Here is a 23,394-nt window from a genome sequence, read left to right as displayed (position 1 = left end):
GCGGCTGGCCGGGCGGGGGGCCGACCCCCCCACCTCCCTCCCGGACGGAGCGGCCGGCCGGGCAGAGGGGCTCCTCACTTCCCAGCAGGGGTGGCCGGGCAGAGGCGCCCCTCACCTCCCGGACAGGGCGGCTGGCCGGGCGGGGGGCTGACCCCCCCACCTCCCTCCCGGACGAGGAGGGAGGACGCTCCTCACTTCTCAGACGGGGTGGCTGCCGGGCGGAGGGGCTCCTCACTTCTCAGACGGGGCGGTTGCCAGGCAGAGGGTCTCCCCACTTCTCAGATGGGGCGGCCGGGCAGAGACGCTCCTCACATCCCGGACGGGGCGGCAGGGCAGAGGTGCTCCCCACATCTCAGACGATGGGCGGCCGGGCAGAGACGCTCCTCACTTCCTAGATGGGATGGCGGCCAGGCAGAGACGCTCCTCACTTTCCAGACTGGGCAGCCAGGCAGAGGGGCTCCTCACATCCCAGACGATGGGCGGTCAGGCGGAGACGCTCCTCACTTCCCAGACGGGGTGGCTGCCAGGTAGAGGCTGCAATCTCGGCACTAAGGGAGGCCAAGGCAGGCGGCTGGGAGGTGGTTGTAGCGAGCCGAGTTCACGCCACTGCACTCCAGCCTGGGCGCCATTGAGCACTGAGTTAACGAGACTCCGTCTGCAATCCCGGCACCTCGGGAGGCCGAGGCTGGCAGATCACTCGCGGTTAGGAGCTGGAGACCAGCCCGGCCGACACCATTTTTTTGTATTTTTAGTAGACACGGGCTTTCACTATGTTGGCCAGGCTGGTCTTGAACTCCTGACTTTGTGATCCACCTGCCTTGGCCTCCCAAAGTGCTAGGATTACAGGCGCGAGCCACCGTGCCTGGCCTTTTTTTTTTTTTCTTTTAATTTTAAGCAGAGTCTTGCTCTGTTGCCCAGGCTTGAGTCCAGTGGCACGATCTTGGCTCACTCCAACCTCCGCCTCCTGAGTTCAAGTGATTCTCCTGCCTCAGCCTCCCGAGTAGCTGGGATTACAAGCGTGCGCCACTACACCCGGCTCATTTTTATATTTTTAGTAGAGACGGGGATTCGCCATGTTGGCCAGCGTGGTCTCAAACTCCTGACCTCAGGTGATCCACCCACCTTGGCTTTCCAAAGTGGTGAGATTGCAGGCAGGCATGAGCCACTGCGCCCAGCTTTCTGTAACTTCTTCAGGATGAATAAGGGCGATGATATTCCTGCCTAACTATTAGGATCTCTTGTGTTCAGGGTAGATAGGAGCTCAGTTAGAAAGCATCGGTATGGTGAGGGCCATTTATAACTCTTGAGTTCCAACAAAAGGTGATGTCTGGAAGATTAGTAAATATTCATTTAAGAAAACATTCAGGGGTCGGGCATGGTGGCTCATGCCTGTAATCCCAGCACTTTGGGAGGCCAAGGCGGGCGGATCACCTGAGGTCAGGAGTTTGAGACCAGCCTGGCCAACATGGTGAAGCCCCATCTCTACTAAAAATGCAAAAATTAGCTGGGCATGGTGGCACAGGTCTGTAGTCCCAGCTACTCGGGAGGTGAATCGCTTGAACCTGGAAGGCAGAGGTTGCAGTGAGCTAAGATTGCGCCACTACACTCCAGCCTGAGTGACAGAGGGAGACTCCATCTCAAAAAAAAAAAAAAAAGAGGAATCATACAATATTTGCCCTTTTGTGGATGGCTCATTTCATTTGGCATAATGCCAACAATTTATGTTTCAGCATGTGACAGAATTTCTTTCCTTTTTAAGGCTGAATTATATATATATATATATATACACATATATATAAAATAATATTTTATACACACACACATACTGTTTTTTTTTGAGACAGAGTTTTGGAGTTTTGCTCTTGTCATCCAGGCTGGTGTTCAATGGCATGATCTTGGCTCACTGCAACCTCAGCCTCCGGGGATCAAAGGACTCTCCTGCCTCAGCCTCCGAAGTAGCTGGGATTAGGGGCATAGGCAACCACACCTGGCTAATTTTGTTTTTTTTTTTTTGAGACAGAGTCTCGCTCTGTCGCCCAGGCTGGAGTGCAGTGGTGCTGTGTCAGCTCACTGCAACCTCCACCTCCCAGGTTGAAGTGATTCTTGTGCCTCAGCCACCTGGCTAATTTTGTTCTGTATTTTTGTAGAGACAGGGTTTCACCATGTTGGCCAGGCTGGTCTTGAATTCCTGACCTCAGGTGATCTGCCTGCCTCGGCCTGCCAGAGTGTTGGGATTACCGGCGTGAGCCACCATGCCCAGTCTTATATATTTTTTGACACAGGATCTCACTTTGTCACCCAGGGTGGAGTGTAGTGGTGTGATCATGGCTCACTACAACCTCTGCCTCCCAGGGTCAAGGGATCCTCCCACCTCCGCCTCCCTAGTAGCTGGGACGTCCCACCATGCCTGGCTAATTTTGTAATTTTGTGTGTGTGTGTGTGTGTGTGTTTTAGATGGAGTTTCGCTCTTATTGCCCAGGCTGGAGTGCAATGGTATGATCTCGGCTCACTGCAACCTCTGCCTCCTGGGTTTAAGTGATTCTTCCGCCTCAGCTTCCCAAGTACCGGGATTATAGACGTCCACAACCATGCCTGGCTCATTTTTGTATTTTTAGTAGTGACCAGGGTTTCATCGTGTCGGCCAGGCTGGTCTTGAACTCCTGACCTCAGGTGATCCATCCGCCTTGGTCTCCCAAAGTGCTGGGATTATAGGCGTGAGCCCCAGTGCCTGGCGTGTGTGGTTTTTTTTTGTAGAGACAGTGTTTTGCATTTTTTTTTTTTTTTTTTTTTTTTGGGGGATGGAGTCTAACTCTGTCTCCCTGGCTGGAGTGAGTAGTACAGTGGTGTGATCTTGGCTCACTGCAACCTCTACCTCCCAGGTTCACGTGATTCTACTACCTCAGACTCCTGAGTAGCTGGGACTACAGGCATGTGCCACCACACTTGGCTAATTGTTGTATTTTTAGTAGAGAAGGGGTGTCACTACGTTGGCCAGGCAGGTCTCGAACTCCTGACCTCAGGCGATCTGCCCGCCTCGGCCTCCCAAAGTGCTGAGATTCGCCATTTTGCCCAGGCTAGTCTCAAAAGTCCTGAGCTCAAACGATCCTTTATACTCCCAGGCCAAGCGATCCTGGCTTCCCAAAGTGCTGGGATTACAGGCATGAGCCACTGCGCCCGGCCGAATAATATTCTCCTGTTGCTATATACCACATCTTATTTAACCATTCAACTGTTGATGGACACTTGGGTTTCTGCTGCCTTTGTCTATTGTGAATAATGCTGTTATGAGTATGGTTGTAACACTGAGTCCCTGATTGTAATTCTTTTGGGTTTAAAACCAGAAGTGGAATTGCGGGATCATACGGTAAATCTATTTTTAATTTTTTGAGGATCTGCCATACCATTCCATAGTGGCTGCACTATTTAACATTCCCACCAACAGTGCACAAGTGTTCCAATTTCTTCACATCCTTGCTAACACTTTTTTTTTTTTTGATAAGTAGTCAGCCTAATGGGTTGAGGTGACATCTCATTTTTTGTTTTAATTACATTTCTTTCTTTCTTTTTTTTTTTTTTTGAGGTGCGGTTTTGCTCTTGTTGCCCAGGCTGGAGTGCAATGGTGCGATCTCGACTCATCACAACCTCCACTTCCCGGGTTCAAGCGATTCTCCTGCCACAGCCTCCCTGGTAGCTGGGATTACAGACATGCGCCACCACACCCAGCTAATTTTTTATTTTTAGTAGAGATGGGCTTTCTCCATGTTGGTCAGGCTGGTCTCGAACTCCCAACCTCAGGTGCTCCGCCCACCTCAGCCTCCCAAAGTGCTGGGATTATAGGCATGAGCCACCGTGCCTGGCCTTTTCTCCTTTTTTTGAGATGGAGTTTTGCTCTTGTTGCCCTGGCTGGAGTGCAATGGTGTGATCTCGGCTCACTGCAACCTCTGCCTCCCAGGTTCAAGCCATTCTCCTGCCTCAGCCTCCCGAGTAGCTGGGATTATAGGCATAGGCCACCATGCCCAGCTAATTTTGTATTTTTAGTAGAGATGGGGTTTCTCCATGTTGGTCAGGTTGTTCTCGAACTCCTGACCTCAGATGATCCGCCTGCCTCAGCCTCCCAAAGTGCTGAAATTACAGGTGTGAGCCACTGCGCCCGGCCCTAGCACCTTTTCATGTGCTATTGGACATTTATCTATCTTCTTTGGATAAATGTCTTCATGGCCCTTTCACATTTTGAATCAGAGTTTTTGTTGAGTTGTAGGAGTTCTTTATATATTCTGGATATTATCCCCTTATCAGATACATCATTTGCAAATATTTCCTCTAATTCCATGGGCTGTCTTTCTTACTGTTTTGTTCTTTAATACACAAGTTTTAAATTTTGATGAAGTCCAATTTATCTTTTTTTCTTTTGTTGCCTGTTTTCTTGCTTTTGGTGTCATCTAATAGTTTTTTATTTTTTCTGTCACCCAGGCTGCAGTGCAGTGGTGTGATCTTGGCTCACTGTAACCTCCGCCTCCCAGATTCAAGCAATTCTTGTGCCTCAGCCTCCCAAGTAGCTTGGACTACAGGTGTGCGCCAACATGTTCAGCTAATTTTTGTATTTCTTGGTTTCGTCATGTCGGCCAGGGTCGTTTTGAACTCTTAGCCAGGCATGAGCCACTCTGCTTGACTCCAAGAACCAAAAATTTAATCATTCTAGTAATAGAGGAAGTTATCTGCATTTCAATTGTGGTGAAGCAAAAGACTGAGAGGAAGGCCGGTTGCGGTAGCTCAGGCCTATAATCCCAGCACTTTGGGAGGTCGAGGCAGGAGGATCATTTGAGGTCAGGAGTTTGAGACCAGCCTGGACAACATGGTGAAGCCTTGTCTCTATTAAAAATACAAAAATTTGCGGGGCGTGTGGTGTGGGCCTCTCATCTCAGCTACTTGGGAGGCTGAGGCAGAATTGCTTGAACCTGGGAGGTAGACGTGGCAGTGAGCTGAGATTGTGCCACTGCATTCCAGCCTGAGCGACAGAGCAAGTCTGCATCTCAAAAAATTAAATAAATAAGGAAGACTGAGAGGTAGGAATTAATAGCAGAAGAAAAGGGGGAACTGATGTGAGATTCTTGAGGTGGGAAGTAGTGAACACTACTGCAGTGATGCAAAAAGGGTCTTGAACAAGATAGTTGTTTTTAAAAAAATTGGGAATGAGTATCTAAATTTCTTCCTGAAATAATTATTGGATTGACTCAGATTGGCTGTTAGGCACCTATCTTTTTTCTCATGAGATTTTGTTCATCAAATAATCAACTGTTTTTAAATGAGATGAAAGGTCTTCATTCTGAGCCAATCTTCAGATTTCTATTTGTGCTCCCACCGTACAGCCTACTACTTCCTAGCTGGGGGAAACAAAAGGCCCTGCTGTTTTTAGTGGCTTTGAGAAAGTCATAAACTCCTTAGTCCTCAGCTTTCACTCACATCTACTAGAATAATGCCTTTTTTTTTTTTTTTTTTTTTTTGAGATGGCATCTTGTGGCCCAGGTTGGAATGTAGTGGCGCGATCATGGCTCACTGTAGCCTTGACCACCCAGGGTCAAGGGAGCAGGGTCAAGGGAGCAGGCTCAAGTGATCCTCCCACCTCAGCCTCCTTAGTAGCTGGAACCAAAGTGCACAATATCACACCTAGCTAGTATTTTTAGTTTTTGTAGAGGCAAGGTCTCTGTATGTTGCCCAAGCTGGTTTTGAACTCGTGGGCTCAAAGGATCTTCTTGCCTGTACTCCCAAAGTGTTGGGATTTCAGGCAGAAGCCACCCTCCTTGGCCTCTGTTTTTTTTTTTTTTTTTTTTTTTGAGATGGGAGTCTTGCTTTGTCACCTAGGCTGGAGTGCAATGGTGCCATCTCGGCTCACTGCAACCTCTACCTCCTGGGTTCAAGCGATTCTCGTGCCTCAGCCTCCCGAGTAGCTGGGACTACAGACGCATGCCACCATGCCCAGCTAATTTTTTTTTGTATTTTTTTTTTTTTTTTTTTTTTTGAGACGGAGTCTCGCTCTGTCGCCCAGGCTGGAGTGTAGTGGCGCGATCTTGACTCACTGCAACCTCTGCCTCCCGGGTTCAAGCAATTCTCCTGCCTTAGCCTCCTGAGTAGCTGGGATTACAGGCGCCCGCCACCACGCCCAGCTAATTTTTGTGTTTTTAGTAGAGATGGGGTTTCACCATGTTGGTCAGGCTGGTCTCAAACCCCTGACCTCGTGATCCACCCGCCTCGGCCTCCCAAACTGCTGGGATTACAGGCATGAGCCACTGCGCTGCCCTTTTTTTTGTTGTTATTTTTAGTAGAGATGGGGTTTCACTGTGTTAGCCAGAATGGTCTGGATCTCCTGACCTTGTGACCCGCCTGCCCCGCCTGCCTCAGCCTCCCAAATTGGTGGGATTACAGGTGTGAGCCACTGTACCCGGCCGGCCTCATTTTTTATGGAGACCAAAAGACTGAATTCTATAAAAATGTCTTAACTCCTTTAGTTCTAAAGCCCAGTTTTAGATGTTAGCCACATTTATTCCCATTCTAACATATTCTTTCTAGGTGTATTTTCACATGTTCATTTCAGGATTCTTGCCTCTACATTTACTTGTAACTTTCCCATTTCTAAATTGTAGCCCTTTGATTTCCTCCAAACCATTCTCTGACAACCCAAACTGAGTTTTTCTTGGAATTCCTACGTAGCTATCTGTAAACTAACTGTTATGTTTTAGTTAGCCTGGGAGAGTCCTAGTTTTCATTTATTGTCCTAATATTTAATTATGGCTGTCCTAATCAGAAGCTACTTTGTAGATTAAAATGTCTGTAGAGAATATGCTTAAGAGCAGAAAGTTTACAATATACTCAAAATCTTCCCCTTCAGGAGGTAGCCTTTTCATGTACCTCCAACTTTCTCTTCAACCCTGTACCAAGCTCTTACATGTCGATATGTAACCAATGTAAACTCCTCAGAGGCCACAAAAGCCCCAGTGTGCATTCAGAAAGATTGGAGTTCAGTGAAGGGGCTGATTACTAGATACAGAAGAATCAGGATCTGCTAACAGTTAACATCTGGGAAAGAAAGTGGAAATGAGAAACTAATTTTTTTTTGAGACAGTGTCTCACTCTGTCGCCCAGGCTGGAGTGCAGTGGTGTGATCTCAGGGATTACTCAGTGATCCTATTTTTTGTAGAGGCGGGGTTTTGCCATGTTTCCCAGGCTGGTGTCAAATTCCTGGGCTAAAGAGATCCACCTGTCTTGGCCTCCCAAAGTGTTGGGATTACAGGTGTGAGCCGTCGCGCCTGGTCAGAAATGAGAAACTTTATAGTCAAGTTGTATTTCCTGAAGTTAAGAAGGTCCTAACAGCCTAGTATAGTAACTTTTTTTTTTTTTTTTTTTTTTTTTTGAGATGGAGTCTTGCTCTATCGCCCAGGCTGGAGTGCAGTGGCGTGATCTGGGCTTACTGCAAGCTCTGCCTCCCAGGTTCACACCATTCTCCTGCCTCAGCCTCCCGAGCAGCTGGGACTACAGGTGCCCGCCACCACGCCCGGCTAATTTTTTGTATTTTTAGTGGAGACGGGGTTTCACCGTGTTAGCCAGGATGGTCTCAATCTCCTGACCTTGTGATCTGCCCCCTCCTTGGCCTCCCAAAGTGCCGGGATTACAGGCGTGAGCCACCACGCCTGGCCAGTAACTTCTTAAAAGAGGTATAAAGCCTGAGATTCTAAGTGGGAAATCTGTGGCACTAAACCTTATCAAATGAGGGAGGCCTTAGGAGTAATTAATAAATTACTAGAACCTTTTTAAGTTTTTTTTTTTTGGTGGGGGGGTGGCGGGGAAGAGACCAGTCACCGACTGAGTTCATCCAACAAGAAGCCATAACTTTATTTATGATAGAAACAGTACAAATTTCAAACCAAGCTGCAGTTACTCCTTTGAGACACCAAAAAAAGTTGCTTCCATATGGTTACATTGTTAATTCCTGTAACAGAGAAAAGATAATTAGCGGTTCTTATAGGCAAATCAGGAGAATTCAGGTCACTAAAACTCTTACAGGCAAATCAGGAGAATTTAGGCCACTAAAACCTATATGGCAACTCAGAAGAGGCTCTGGAATGAGGTTCCTTAATTGGCTGATATTTAGTAAGACAAAATAAAGTCACTCATAATTGGTCAGGGCAGAGGGAGTCAAGGAACAAAGGCTTGAACACTTACCATAATCGCATTTACAATATCATTACTGTTGTTCTTCAGGGCTCGGACTGCCTTTGCTCTCGACACATTTGCTTGTGACATGACCAATTCTATGTCCTTAACTTCTACACCTGTTTCATCGACCTGAGAGATGAGAGGGAAAAAGCAGTAAATTAAAGGCAAGAACAATTTCAGCAGTTCTTTGGAGTCTCCTGAATCTAGTTTTTAATATAGCTCACCAACATGAACACAATGCTATACGGCGAGAGTTAAAGTATGAAAGATTTCCTAGTATACCTCTTCCTCTTCACTCTCCTCTTGTACAGTTGGAGTCTGTGTGTTTTCTTGAATGTTTGAGACAGCTTCACCTTGAACTTTGAACTTCTCAGCAGCTGCTAGTTGTGCTTGCTGGGATAAATCTTCGATCTACAGGGTAGAAAATATAGATCCATGTGAGTAGATAAGCAGTCTTTGAAAAATAAATCATATAGTTTCACAACTCTCTGTAAACCCATTCAGGTAACTTATTGTACAGCTTTAAACTGCTTGCCCTCACAGTAGAAAGAGTAGTTGTTTAGGTTTAGAGCAGTGGTTCTCAACTAGGGGGTAGTTAGGTCTCCCAGGAGATATATGGCAATGGAGTTTTTGGGTAATCAAAACTGGATGTAATGGATAGCCCTTCCATAACAGAGAACTATCTGATGCAAAATGTTAGCAGTGCTGAGGTTGAGAAACCCTGGTCTAGAACAATGCCCAAGAAAAGTTTACTCACCTTGGCTTCCCCAAAAACTATGTAAGTATCTGAAGCAGGGCTCTTGTAGACATCTGGTTTTGTGATGACAAAGAGGATATTCTTAGATTTCCGGATAGTGACTCTAGTAACTCCTGTAACCTGCCGAAGACCCAGTTTGGACATAGCCTAAAGAAGAGAAAACAGTATCAGGTTTTCAACCTCTTTAGAAGCAGCCTAAAGAAGCAAGGAACATAATACAACATCCAAAGCAAAGCCTTTCCCCAGGCTGAGAAAAGTTCATACAAGAATAGAGAATGGGTTTTCTGCCGTAGTAACTTCTGTTACTTTATTTTTTATTTTTTGGAGGCAGGTCTTGCTCTGTCGCCCAGGCTGGAGTGCAGTGGTGCAATCTTGGCTCAATGTAATGTCCGTCTCCCAGGTTCAAGCAATTGCCGTGCCTCAGCCACCTTAGTAGCTGGGATTACAGGAGCGTACCACCATGCCCTGCTATATTTTTTTGGTATTTTTATTAGTAGAGATGGGGTTTCGCCATGTTGGCCAGGCTGGTCTTGAACTCCTGACCTCAAGTGATCCACCCGCCTTGGCCTTCCAGTGTGCTGGGATAACAGGTGTGAGCCACCAACCCAGCTACTTCTGTTACTTTCAACGGGATTCTACCACTACTAAGAATTGGGTTCAGTGTATACTGCTTGGGTGACGGGTGCACCAAAATCTCAAAAATCACCACTAGAGAACTTACTTGTGTAACCAAAATACCACCTGTTCCCCAAAAACCTATGGAAATAAACAGTTCCACTCTGTATAAAGGTGCTTCATAAGATCCTGAAATCCTTTTCAAATCTTACCTTCCGTGCCTTCTTTTCACTCCGACTCTGTTTTGCTTTACTGACTGGTTCTTCATCAATTTCAGCTGCTGCCGCCAGCTAAGAAGATAAAACAGCTATTAGTTAACCAGAATTTAAGATCTGGATAGCACAATCTCCTTGTGGGTTTTCCTTTATGAAGGTTCACAGTTCCAAATACAAAAGTTGCCCTGATCAACCCTGCTTCTTTGACCCAATACCAGTTAGTAAGAGAATACCCACCTGGGCTTGTTGTGTGGTTGCCTGGGTGGAATCCTGTTCTTCAAGCTCTGGTACTGATTCATCACTGTCAGATTCTGTTCCAGACCCTAAGATGAGAAACAACTTTTACTGCTTTATAGTAGAAATTATAAGAGAAGGTACTTCACCACAGCCTGCCCTGGACTAGAGGTGAATGCCTCATGCTAGACCTAAGAATGTTAAATGTAAACCAACTGGCTTGTGTGAAGTCAGCTTGATAGCCCCTAACTTAGTCACTAACTAGCGGGTACACATCTAGTAAAGACCCAGCCCTAACCCCAGAAATGAGGAGTAATCACTAGAAATAGCTGAGCAGTTTAATATACTGTAACTGCTTTCTTTCCCTCAAGGTCTTTGTTTCTTGGCACAGGCAAATAATGACCCATATGACTCTAAAATTTTACCCAATAGTCCAATTATCCCTGTAAAGTTCTGTCAGAAGGTGCCCCCAGATACACTTAAGTGAAAAAACCAAAATCACACTGTGGAGGCACAACAGGTTGGGTGGTTTTCCCCTCAACTTTTAAACTGGGTTGGAGGAAGTCAAAAGCAGACACGTACACATATTCAGCCTCATTTTCAAACCATTCACCCCAGCAATGTGATCTAATCAATATAATTAGAAGATTCTCGATGATGACCTATATCTCTAGTTTTTCCAAACATAATTCACATAAATTTCTTTCAATTCAAAGGCCAAGCATCAGTAAAGACTACTGAGGAAAAAAAGCATACACCTGCACCATTTTCAGGCTAGGAAAAACAGATTTCTACATTTTTATGAAAAGGGAGTCCCTGGGCAACTGGTCATTACTAAGTCTAATAATGGAAAAATAAATACAAATAATTCAATTCTCCAATAATTTTAGCAAATCTCAGGCCCAGGGACAAGGTTAGTTAGTGATGTGGTAGGGATTAGAGCAAATGAAAAGGTCTGGCAGGTCTTGGTTTTCAATGTCAGATCAATTAGGTAAAATAGATGGCATGGCAGGCTCAGGGTAGTCCAGGCCACATTATACAAAAATGATACACAATGTACTATGTATCTATCTGAAGTAATGAAAACCAAGATTTGGTTTCATATTCCGAGAACTTTTGCATTTAAAATTATCATTCTATGTTCTACATCCAAACCCAAGCAGATTCACTGGAGAAAGCGGCGCATCACAGGGTTAGTATTGGTGGGTAGCCCCCAAAAGGGGTGTGGACGACAGACACACCATGCACACGGCAAACCAAGGCAAATACCCTTGTTGTTCTTCGTAACAGGTTGCTTGGCAGAGGGGGTTGGGACAGGGATTCCAGCAGATTTAGGGGTGGGCATGTTGACGAGGACCGACTGGAAAGGCACTCCCCCAGAGATTGGTTCCGGGGGAATCAGAGGCGGCAGCTCATCCTCATCAGCAGGGGCAAGGGGTTTAGAGGGTGATTCCAACACCAGCCCAGGAGAGGACGGCAGAAATTGCTGTTTAGGAGGCAGAGTGGGAACTGGGGAGGGAGCAAGAGGCAGAGAGACTGGTGGGGTGGGTGCTGGAGAGACAGATGCTGATTCAGGTTTAGGAAGGACCTTCTCAAAGGCAGCTGCTGTTAGAGGGGTGGATGCCTTAGACTCAGGAGGAGCCAAGGGGCCCTTTGGGGAATGAGAAGCATCTTTGCCTTTTGCTGTCTTTGAAGAGTCTTTCTGAACAGGGAGTAGAGGGGCTGGAGCCACTGTGGAAAGGGGTCCTTTAGAACCATTCTTAGCTGAGGGATCTGGGCATATAGGAGGTGAAGTAGCAGAACTCTTTTTGGTCTGTGGACCTTTCCGAGTGGGAGCTGTGATGATTGGCGTGCTTTCTGGAGCTGGGGCAACAAGTACTTCTTTCAGAGCTGTGGGGCCTTTCTTTGCTGGAAGCCCTTTAGATGCTTGAGGAACAGTGGCCCCCATTTTACATGTGACAGAAGCTGGGAAAGTAGGGGAGTCTTTGAGGGAGGAAGGAGTCACAGGTGGGGAAGTGGGAGTCCCTTTGGGGGCTGGAGTTGCTGGGCCCTTTTCGGGGGATGGAGGAGTCACAGCTGGAGGAGTAGGTGCCTCTTTGGGGGAGGGAGAAGTCACAGCTGGTGGAATGAGGAGCTCTTTGGGGGATGGGGCCCCTTTGTAAGTGGAAGGAGTCACTGCTGGGGGACTGGAGGCCTCTTTGGAGGATGGGGTAGCTGGGGCTTCTTTGGGGGCTGGAATTGCTGGGGTCTTTTTGGGGGAGGGAACAGTCATAGCTGGGGGAATGAGGGCCTCTTTGGGGGCTAGAGTTGCTGGGGTCTTTTTAGAGAGAAGAGTCGCTGTTGGGGCAATGGGGTCCCTTCTGGAGGATGGGGTAGCTGGGACCTCTTTGGGGGAAGAAGGAATCACAGCTGGCAGAGTGGGGGCCCCCATGGGGGCTGGAGTTGCTGGGGCCTTTTTGGGAGAGGAAGAAGTGGCAACTTGTTTGGGGGCTGGGGGCTCCTTGGGGGAAGGAGGAGTCACTGCTGGGGGGGTGGGATCCCCTTTGGAGGATGGGGTAGCTGGGCCTCCTTTGGGGGCTGAAGTTGCTGGGGCCTTTTTGAGGGAGACAGGAGTCACTGCTGGGGGAGTGAGATCTCCTTTGGATGGGGTGGCTGCGCCTTCTCTGGTGACTGGAGTTGCTGGAGCCTTTTTGGGGGAGAGAGGAATCACTGCTGGGGAAGTGGGGTCCCCTTTGGGAGATGGGATAGCTGGTCCTCTTTTGGGGGAGGGAGGAGTCATAGCGGGACCTCCTTTGTGGGAGGGGGTTGCAGCTGGGGGAGTGGGGCCCTCTTTGGAGGATGGAGTAGATGGGCCTCCTTTAGAGGAGGGAGTTGTAGCTGGGAGAGTAGGGGTCCCTTTAGGGGAGGGAGGAGTTACAGCTGGGGGAGTGGGGGCCCCTTTGGGGGGTGGGGTACCTGGGCTTCCTTTTGGGGAGGGAGGAGTTGCAGCTGGGGGAGTGGGGGCCCCTTTGGGGGGTGAGGTAGCTGGGCCTCCTTTTGGAGAGGGAGGAGTTACAACTGCGGGATTGGGGGCCCCTTTGTGGGGTGGGGTAGCTAGACCTCCTTTTGGGGAGGGAGGAGTTGCAGCTGGGGGAGTGGGGGCCCCTTTGGGGGGTGGGGTAGCTGGGCCTCCTTTTGGGGAGGGAGGAGTTGCAGCTGGGGTTGTGGGGGCCCCTTTGGGGGATGGGGTAGCTAGACCTCCTTTTGGGGAGGGAGGAGTTGCAGCTGGGGTTGTGGGGGCCCCTTTGGGGGATGGGGTAGCTAGACCTCCTTTTGGGGAGGGAGGAGTTGCAGCTGGGGTTGTGGGGGCCCCTTTTGGGGGTGGGGTAGCTAGACCTCCTTTTGGGGAGGGAGGAGTTGCAGCTGGGGTTGTGGGTGCCCCTTTGTGGGGTGGGGTAGCTAGACCTCCTTTTGGGGAGGGAGGAGTTGCAGCTGGGGGAATGGGGGCCCCTTTGGGGGATGGGGTAGCTGGGCCTCCTTTTGGGGAGGGAGGAGTCGCAGCTGGGGGAGTGGGGGCCCCCTTGGGGGATGGGGTAGCTGGACCTCCTTTTGGGGAGGGAAGAGTTGCAGCTGGGGTTGTGGGGGCCCCTTTGGGGAGTGGGGTAGCTGCTGGACTTCCTTTGGGGGAGGGAGGAGTTGCAGCTGGGGGTGTGGGTGCCCCTTTGGGGAATGGGGTAGCTGCTGGACTTCCTTTGGGGGAGGGAGGAGTCACAGCTGGGGGTGTGGGGGCCCCTTTGGGGGATGGAGTAGCTGGACCTCCTTTTGGGGAGGGAGGAGTCGCAGCTGGGGGAGTGGGGGCCCCCTTGGGGGATGGGGTAGCTGGACTTCCTTTGGGGGAGGGAGGAGTTGCAGCTGGGGGTGTGGGTGCCCCTTTGGGGAATGGGGTAGCTGCTGGACTTCCTTTGGGGGAGGGAGGAGTCACAGCTGGGGGTGTGGGGGTCCCTTTGGGGGATGGAGTAGCTGGACCTCCTTTGGGGGAGGGAGGAGTCGCAGCTGGGGGTGTGGGGGCCCCTTTGGGGGATGGAGTAGCTGGACCTCCTTTGGGGGAGGGAGGAGTTGCAGCTGGGGGTGTGGGGGCCCATTTCGGGGATGGGGTACCTGGGCCTCCTTTAGGGGAGGGAGGAGTTGCAGCTGGGATTCCTTTAGGGGCTGGAGTTGCTCGGGCCTTTTTGGGGGAGGAAGTCATGGATAGAGCGGGAGCCTGTTTGGGTGCTGGAGTAGCTGGACCCTCTTTGGGGAAGGGCAGATTCACCACTGAAGGAGTGGGGGTCTCTTTGGGGGGTAGTGTTACTCCTTTGGGAGACAGAGGAGTCACAGCTGAGGGAGTAGGGGCCCCTTTGGGGGATGGAGGAGTGGGAGAATGCTTCGTGGCTGGTGAGTCTTTAGAGCCTTGGAAAGAAAGACTATTCTCTGGAGGAAATGAAGCTTCAACGGGAGAAACAGGGGATGAGAGATTTCCAACAGGAGTATCAGGGCCAGCAGAACCCTTCTTGGTTGGAGGTCTTTTAGTCTGAGGAGACACACTAACCCCTAAAGGAGATGGGGAATCAGCTAGGTAAGTCAGAGTTCCTTTGGAAGATGCAGTAGCAGAAGCACCAGAGTCCTCAGTTGGGCACTCTTTGGGAGAGGAAGCAACAGGTGCCAATGCTGAAGTATGAGAAATACCATCAACCTTTTTTGTACCTGGAGGAGTCCCAGCTGGGGGAAGAGAGGGTGAGGGCACAGACTTTGGGATTTCAGGGGCCAGCACTAAGGTAGCCAGAGGAGCACAGGTATTCTGGGGGGATGGAGCCACAGGGCAATTTTCTGAAGCTGTAGGAACCACGGGTAAAGTAGTAAGAGTACCTTCCTTAACTGGGTGGTTTTTAGGAGCTAAAGAGACAGTTCCTTCTAGAAAAGGGCTGGCTGCAGTTGTATAAGTTGAGGTACCTTTGGCAGTTGTGGGAGCCACCCCGGCAGGGTCAGCACTTTCCAAAGGAAATGCAGCCACTGTTGGGGTAATGAGAGAACTTTTGAGAAGCGGACCAGCAGAGTCTGGGCCTGCATAAGAATCTGTCTTGATTACAGAGGCCGAGGAGTTAACACCCAGAGGGGAGGTCATACTGCTGGCTGGCTTACCTATAGGGAGAGGCTCCCCAAGGCTTTTCTTTGCTAGGGTGGCTTCAGGAGAAAGAGGTATCTCTGGAGAAGAGGATGTACTTTGGAAAGAAGGGGAATTTTTAGGGGCTGCCTGGACTAACAGTAATATAGTAGGGTCTTTCTTGGTGGTGAGTCCTGCTTGGGCTGGAGAGAAAGGGGCTCCTTCAGGAGAGGCAGGTACAGTTTGGAGGTCTTTTTGTGTTGGAAATTTAACCAATACTGAACTGGGGAGATTTTTGAGGTCTTCAGGGTCTGGCAGAGGAGGAGAGACTGGTATCCTCAGAGTGGTTGCTACTTGAGTAGAAGGCTCTTTGGGAGCCACAGGTGCCATAACCAAGGCAGCAGGGGAAGTTGGTTCTATGTTACTTATGGGACCTGATGACATTGGAGGAGAAACACAAGTAGCTACCTCAAAGGTAGTAGTAGGTGCTGCAGCAATTGTACAGGGGTTAGTCACCACAAGTGGGGTGGTTCCAACAGAAGAAACGGGCATTTGGGCCACTAAAGGATAATGATGAGTGGCATTAGGAGAGCTTTTGAGAATGAGAGAGGTTGTAGGAGATAATGAAGAGGTAGCTACATTTAAGGAGCCAGAAGGGCTGCAGGTTATGCTAGAGATGGTAGAGGGACCTTTGTCAACAGATGGAGCCACCACTGGAAAGGCATCCACAGTAGCAGGAACTACCTCATTTCTGGAAGGAAGGGGAGGAATTACAGATCTCTGAGAAGGATAAGAGGCCCCTGTGGAAGAACGATCTACAGAAATGGTCTTCACTGTAGGGTCTGACAAAGCACTAGGACCTGTTTGACCTAAAAGTTGGACAGAACCAAAAGAACTCTGATGTAAAGGTGCAAGATGAGAGCCCAGAGAAATGGGAAAATCTGAGGGGGTGTTGGGACCTGCAGTCTTTTGAGAAGAGGTCACCACAGGAAGAGACTGAGTTGAAAGAGATAAGGCAGCAGGTGGACTAACAGGCCCCTTCAGGCTGAGGCTTCCTGGGTTTTGTGGAGAAATCAGAACTGAGGAAATGGTGGTATCTTTGACTTGAGGGGAAGCGATGGCTAGGGTAGTTGTGGGTGTTGTCTGAGGAAGGGAGGCCACTCCAGATTGAATAGAGGCCATGGGAGTCACACAGTGGTAAGGAACAGTACTGACTATACATGGAGGGCTGGGGGTGCCTTTTGGATTAGGGACTACCTCAGAGGGAACTTTATTAAGATTAGTCTTTGGTTCTGAGGGAGCAATGGGAGCCGACAGAGTTATCACTGACCCTGACTCAGCTACAGCCACTGAAGGAGGTGAAGTAAGAAGGTTAGGTGGAAAAGCAGAACTCTTCTGAACTGAGTGGGGAGCCAGGGCAACCAGAGCTAAGGGAACTGAAGAGGAAGGGGTCCCTTTCAGAGTTGGAGCTATCATGGGAGAGGCTAGAGCTAAGGCAGCTGGGGAGATGGGAGGCCCTATTAGGTTTGGTAGGAAGGTTGGGGCTTCAGGGGCAGTTCCCAAAGGTAGGGCTGTTCCAGAGGATGACTGGGGAAAAGGAACTTCTAAAGGGGTCGAGGCAATAGTAGAGGGGGAAGGGAATGGGGAAGCCTGGTTAGCAGCTGAGAGAGGGCACTGTTGTGGGGCAGGAGAGCAAGGAGGGGGGAGGGTAGGTCCAGGCTGCCCTAAGGCAGCAGTGACACTCAAGGCTGAAGACATAGGTAGCACAGCTGGAGAAAGGCAAAAGGAGATAAAGAAAGGGGGAGGGGGAGGAGAAAAAAGGTGAGTTATGCAGCCCAACTTGGTACAACATGCCTCCTAGGAAACACTGGAGTTTAAAATCTGACAGTCTAAGTCACCACGCAGGATTAGATAAAGGTGACAGGCAACAACAACCTTCCCCAAACATTTTTCAGTGGTCAAGTGAGAAGACATTCCCCTCCTAATTTCTCACACTTCCCCAAGTTCTACCAAAGTAAACCAACTATTTTAGGGTGAGGAGAACAGTCTAAGAGCAGCCTATCTCTAAATGGGGAGCACAGACTCTTGGTAGGTTAAGAACAACATGCTTTCTATGCTTTCCCAGTTGTGCCCTCCCCTTACTTCTTGAAATGGACTGTATTCCCAAGTCTTTCTCACAGCCAACAGAATTCCCACGAGAAGAACAGCTGTGCTACTCTGTCCACCCAAATATCATGAACAGAAAAGATACTGAAAACTGGAACAAAGAAAGTAGTGAGCAGTGACGATGATGGGGAATCTGAACTGAATAAGAAAACACAGGCTTTTATACTTTCAGGCTTCCACTAGGCTAGGAAACATCTGACTCTGTTAGAATAGTTTTGGGAAGGAGGTGCACAGCACAATTCAGTTCTTCCTAAAGTTGAAACACTTCAGAATTTAATATCAAGTATTAAAGTCACTTAGCTTCTTTATACCTTACCAGTTTACTTACTCACAAAACCCAAACAAGAAAACCAACCACAAAAGGACGGTAATAGTCTCTATAAACCTTCCTAGGTGATGTTAATTCTTCAGACATCAATCCAAGATGAATTAGACATGAATTAGACCTCCAGGCAGAGAGCTTACTCACAAGGGTAGGGACTGTATTATGAAACTGTAACCTAACTTGTTAAACAAGATTGTGGTGCTATTTTGGAAGAAGAGAATTGGAGAGCCTGGAACAGTGGCTCATGCCTGTAATCCCAGCACTTTGGGATGCCTGGGAGGGCGGATCACGAGGTCAGGAGTTCCAGACCGACCTGACCAACATGGTGAAACCCCGTCTCTACTAAAAATACAAAAATTAGCTGGGCGTGGTGGTGTACACCTGTAATACCAGCTACTCAGGAGGCGGAGGCAGGAGAATGGCTTGAACCCAGGAGGTGGAGGTTGCAGTGAGCCAAGATCGCGCTACTGCATGCACTCCGGCCTGGGTGACAGGGTGAGACTCCGTCTCAAAAAAAAACAACAAACAAACAAAAAAAAAAACAAACCAAAGAAGACAATTGGAGTGGTGAGAATACACTGGATCCCCACTCCTTAACTTGGAATTTAAGTGTTTCATTATGTCAGAATACACCAATGTTTGGCATGACAGTAAGACAGTATCTCTGGCATTCAGGAGGTAACACAGAATTGGATCAACAAATGCTCAATGCTTAGAAGGGAATGTTAAGGGGGGCGGGGGGGAAGCCCGTGGTACCAAAATTCAAATTCAAAATTCACTCAACCAGTAATTCTGAAGTTCTTATGGCATCCTACCATGGAAAAGACAAGGTGGCTCAACTAGTTTTTCCTGGAGAGTGGGTAGGCCAAAGTCTAACGATTACAGGAAAACACTACCAAACATAATGAATCAGAATTAAAAACATGGAATATGTTTTCTTCTGACTGGACCTCAAATGGAATAAGGACTCAAATACTTGCTTTGACACCATCAATAATTCCTTGAGCTTCCTTCTTCATTCTAATAGACTATCATTACAGATAAAACCTTGTGTATTTATCATTGGTACTTCCTTAATATAAGCCTACTATGCAACTCAGACTATTCAGGAATACGTTTAATAGCACTAAGGACTGTTTCAGAAGTAAATGCATTAGTTTTGAAGCTTGAATCAGATTATTCTAAATTCATCTGAATTTCAAATCTTCGTATTTGTAAAATTAAGTTGTTCAATGACACAATCTCTAAAATCTCGTTTTGTACTGAAATTACAGAATCTTTAGAGAACAGTACTTTATTTTTTCCCTTCCTTAAGCCCCTTGTACTTCAAGAATTTCATATTGTTTATACTCCAGCTTAGAGCCCCCTATTGTCCTTCCTAGCAGCTGTATTAATCCCTTCAGCTGCTAAAATCAAACAGGTGGGAAGAAGCTTTATGCTTTCAACTATAAGCAACTCTACTGTAACTCCAAAAAGGGACAGGAATTGCCCTTAAATAACAAATGAAATTTAAAAAAAAAACAAAAAGGTGAGAATGAAGATTACAGCCTGAAGATTTCCTTCATTTAACGCTGCACAACTGACTCAGAAAGGCTATCATTTTAAGAACTTTTCATTACCTCCTCCTAAGTTTTCTACAGAGATATGTTTTAACCAGAATTTAAAATTAGCCTTCACAGTCATTAATTTCGACGCTAAGGATAAAAGAAGGATTTATTTCAATCCTGGGTTTCACACAATGATGCAGGAACTATTCCAGCACACTAGAAGTATCTCAGCACCACCAACCCATAAACAAGTTATCCGACCTAGGACGACTCTGGGGCCCAGTAGGACACATTTACCACCAGCACACATCTCATCCAGACATGTGATAAAGGCACAATGCCAAGCTCTGCTAACTAAAACCTTGATGCAACTTGCTGGCTGGAGTTTCACAAATGCTCCGGGCTCCTTGGCCTGTGTCATCTAGTTCCAATAGGTAAGAATCACTGAGCCCCTTCCCTGCTGAGTTTTCCTATGTGAGGTGGGGGTTCCACAGGAGAGCTTCTTTTGAGGCCACAGGCATAACATAGAAAGCAAGCTAGGGTACTTTTAACGTCCACGAATCTTAAAAATATTATTTTTACTCCAAATCCCTAAAGAAGTATCTCCAGGATAGTAATTTTACGGTCTATCCTCCTTGGTAAAGCTGCAACCCCATCCTCTTAAAAAGTTTATTTCCCCTTGGTCATTTTGCCCACCAAATGGCCTTAGGATTAATTTTAATTAATGGCAAGGAGGGTAGGGAAACCTACCTGTCTCAGCCTGGGGCTGCGGCAACTCCTGCTCTGTAGCAGGGACGGTTTCTGTGGCTTCGCCGGGCATTTCTGAAGGAAGGGAATAAAAAGGAGGCCTAAATTGATTGGGATACATTCACTTGCCCAACCCGGAGATAAGTATTCTTAAAAACTCCGAGGAGGGCTGTTAGAAAAAAATCGTGAGGGTGTTTGGTGACAACCTTCCCCAAAGCACCTGGGAATAAGAGGTAAATATGATGTGACCCTCACGCCTCTATCAAGGCCAGCAATTCCCACTGCATTCTCAACCCGAGGGAGAGGATCCTGGGCTGGCTCTCGATCATGGGAGACTTCAGACGCTACTGTGAACCCCCTCCACTCCTAATACTCACACTGGCTGGGCTGGGGCCTCCTGGACTACGTTTGCCGACTTTGGGGTACCAGGAGGGGTGTTCTAAGTCCAACACTTGCTTGTCACAAGGAGAACGGTGTTACAGGTTCTAAGGCTGTGACCCCTTACCCTTTTCTGGATCCTGTGAAGCAGTTCCCAAAACAAGACGCACTCCTCTTCCGCCCTCAACACTGCAACTGCTCCCATCTCTGCAGGCTCGGATTCTGGGCCCGGCCCGCAGCCCTTCTACCCTGCTTTTGCCAGGACACCAACCGCAGACCCCATTTTGTCCGGAGGCCCAGGGGCGAGTAGGAACCCTGTGGCCCAGTAAAGCCTCCAACTCTCCTTAACTCCCAGTCCCCGGGGCGGCTTAGCCCGAAAGAAAGGCGGATGGCTGCGGATAGAGAGTAGCGGCACAGAAAGTACTTACTGTGCAGGGAACGCGGAACCAAGATGGCGGCAGAAAGAGACCGAGCGAGAGCGTGACCCACGCCTGTTGCAGAAGGAAGCCTGGAGCGGAGGGGGTGGGACTAGGATCCGATTCCGGGTCAAGAGCTGCCGGCAGCCACTTCCTTTGACGAGTGACTGTCAGGCCGTTCCCACGGCGGGGGTGGTGACAAGGACTAAAGGGTAAGAATTTAGAACGGGACGCGCAGGCCTAGCAGGAGCTTTCTGCGCGGACCCACGCAGTCCTCAGAACTAAGCAGACTCCGCCCTCCGGTCCGCGAAGTGGCGACTGCGGTATTAAGTCGACCTCGCGATTTCTCAAATAGTGCAGGAAGATAAGACATTAAATAGCGAATGCTACAGAGACTGCATTCACAACATTGGAGGGTGGAAGTGACTTAGGCTAACCAGTTATTTTTGGAACACACGATGTGAAAACATTTAAAAGCTGCTGGACCCTCTCCCCCCCCCATCAACAACAACAAAAAAACCCATTTTAAAACTTGAGAGATGTGATGGGTCACATATAACTTCAGTTCAGATTATAAATTTAATTCGATTTATTTTTCTTGTTCTGTTCAATGACTAGAGAGACTCAAACGATGTCACCAGATGACAGCAACTCATGCGTGTTAAACTCTCCGTAAAACAATGTTAGCTGTACCCCCGCCCCCCCCTAAAAAACACTGCTTGTAACCAAATTCTGTAATTATGTTCCAACCTTGTATGGATAATGTAATCCAGCTAAAAACTCCTCTGTCTCCCTAAATAAATGAAATCGTAACTTCTCTACTTCTGAAGGCTGACTCCATTCTTTGGAGGTTTTCTGGTTGGTCCATCCTCACACTGCCCTTGAATAAACTCTTTAAATAGATTCCGGCCCTTTTGATTGTTTTAGGTTCACGACAATTTAGCCGATGTTGAAATTATAAAGCTGCAGATTCTCCTTCCCAGAAAAAAAGAACATAGGCACATATACAATTCCTTTGCTTGCTATTTTGGGCACTTCTTGGATATTTTTTTTTTTTTTTTGAGTCGCTCTGTCGGCCAGGCTAGAGTGCAGTGGCACAATCTCGGCTCACTGCAATCTCCGCCTCCAGGGCTCAAGCAGTTGTCCCGCCTCAGCCTCCCGAGTAGCTGGGATTACAGGTGTGTGCCACCACCCCCGGCTAATTTTTGTATTTTTAGTAGAGACGGGTTTCACCATGTTGGCCAGGCTGGTCTTGAACTCCTGACCTCAGGTAATCCGCCTGCCTCAGCCTCCCAAACTACTGGGATTACAGGCGTGAGCCACCATGCCCGGCCTGTTTGTTTTGTTTTTGAGACAGAGTCTCACTTTTATTGCCCAGGCTGAGGTGCAAAGGCGCGATCTCGGCTCACTGCAACCTCCCCTTCCCGGGTCAAGCGATTCTCCTGCCTCAGCCTCCCAGGTAGCTGGGATTACAGGCATGCGCCACCACGCCAGTCTATTTTTTGTATTTTTAGTAGAGACGGGCTTTCTCCATGTTGGCCAGGCTGGTCTCCTCCTGACTTCAGGTGATCCGCCTGCCTCGGCCTCCCAAAGTGCTGGGATTACAGGCGTGAACTACCGCCCCTGGCACTTCTTGGATATTCTAAGCTTATTTATTCCAGGTGTCTGGGACCCCACCTTAAACCATGCTTTGTACAACTGTATTTTTGAAAAGTAGAATGTAAAATCAGTGTTGTGTTAATGAAAAGCCTCCCATATCTTCCCACAGCCCTACAAAAGAACTCAACAAATATTTGCTGTACCTGAATTAGCTAAACCAGTCAACATTTATTTATTTCTTGAGGCGGAGTCTCGCTCTGTCGCCCAGGCTGGAGTGCAGTGGCGCGATCTCGGCTTACTGCAACCTCGGCCTCCCGGGTTCAAGCGATTCTCGTCTCAGCCTCCAGAGTAGCTGGGATTATAGGTACCCGCCACCCCGCCCGGACTCCTGACCGTAGGTTATCCGCCTGCCTCAGCCTCCCAAAGTGCTGGGATTACAGGTGTGAGCCACTATGCCTGGCCTGATTTAATAGCTTTAAGACGACTGTGGCCACCTTTTTTTTTTTTTTTTTTTGAGACGGAGTCTCGCTGTCACCCAGGCTGGAGTGCAGTGGCGCGATCTCAGCTTACTGCAACCTCCGCCTCCCGGATTCTGGCAATTCTCCTGCCACAAAAATTCTCCTGTTTCACCGTGTTGCCCAGGCTGGTCTCGAACTCCTGAGCTCAGGCAATCCACCCGCTTCGGCCTCCCATAGTGCTAGGATTACAGGCGTAAGCCACCATACCTGGTGTGGCCGCCTTTTAACGGAAGCAGTGAAAATTTAAAATGCTTTGAAAGCTACTTTAACATTTCTGAAATCCTTAGCGTAGTGAAATGAGGATTAGGATTGGTGAATTAAAATTAAGTGAGATAGTGGGGTTTACCAGGAATGGGAAATTCTGAAATCCTCCTCAAATAGGAGAGGCAATATTGTGGAGTCATTAAAGACAGACTCTGAAATAAGACTCCTTTGTCTAAATCTATTAGGTCAGTTTAGGCAATTAACCTATATATATATTCATGTCAGTTTCCTGATCTGTAAAATGGGAAAAATAGTAGCTGATTGATAGGATTGTTTGGAAGATTAA

At 48.3% G+C, this 23,394-nt stretch overlaps 2 protein-coding genes across 7 annotated transcripts; both read right to left on the bottom strand.

Annotated features, from left to right (window-relative positions):
* Nucleotides 1-7,863: 7,863 nt before the first annotated feature.
* Nucleotides 7,864-21,730, bottom strand: LOC100995452 (nascent polypeptide associated complex subunit alpha). 6 transcript variants are annotated; one of them, XM_008978555.4, is made up of 8 exons: nucleotides 20,740-21,730; nucleotides 19,937-20,008; nucleotides 10,033-10,118; nucleotides 9,793-9,870; nucleotides 8,966-9,112; nucleotides 8,491-8,619; nucleotides 8,215-8,337; nucleotides 7,864-7,981 (listed from the first exon to the last, which is right to left on the bottom strand). In XM_008978555.4, the coding sequence occupies exons 2-8, from the start codon at nucleotides 20,004-20,006 to the stop codon at nucleotides 7,967-7,969; spliced, it is 648 nt and encodes a 215-aa protein (XP_008976803.1). In that variant the 5' UTR covers nucleotides 20,007-20,008; nucleotides 20,740-21,730; the 3' UTR covers nucleotides 7,864-7,966. The 6 variants fall into 6 exon arrangements, with proteins under 6 accessions (XP_008976803.1, XP_008976805.1, XP_008976804.1 ...); XM_008978557.4 differs by having other exon boundaries at nucleotides 19,937-20,034; nucleotides 20,740-21,516; XM_008978556.5 differs by having other exon boundaries at nucleotides 20,439-20,786.
* Nucleotides 10,125-19,931, bottom strand: LOC112441379 (nascent polypeptide-associated complex subunit alpha, muscle-specific form). Its single transcript, XM_034935629.3, has one exon. It carries the CDS (start codon nucleotides 16,904-16,906, stop codon nucleotides 11,195-11,197), a length of 5,712 nt encoding a protein of 1,903 aa, XP_034791520.2. The 5' UTR covers nucleotides 16,907-19,931; the 3' UTR covers nucleotides 10,125-11,194.
* Nucleotides 21,731-23,394: the final 1,664 nt, after the last annotated feature.

This window comes from Pan paniscus, chromosome 10 (assembly GCF_029289425.2).
Source record: "Pan paniscus chromosome 10, NHGRI_mPanPan1-v2.0_pri, whole genome shotgun sequence".
Classification (NCBI taxonomy): Eukaryota; Metazoa; Chordata; class Mammalia; order Primates; family Hominidae; genus Pan; species Pan paniscus.
This window is presented reverse-complemented; position numbering and strand designations above follow the sequence as displayed.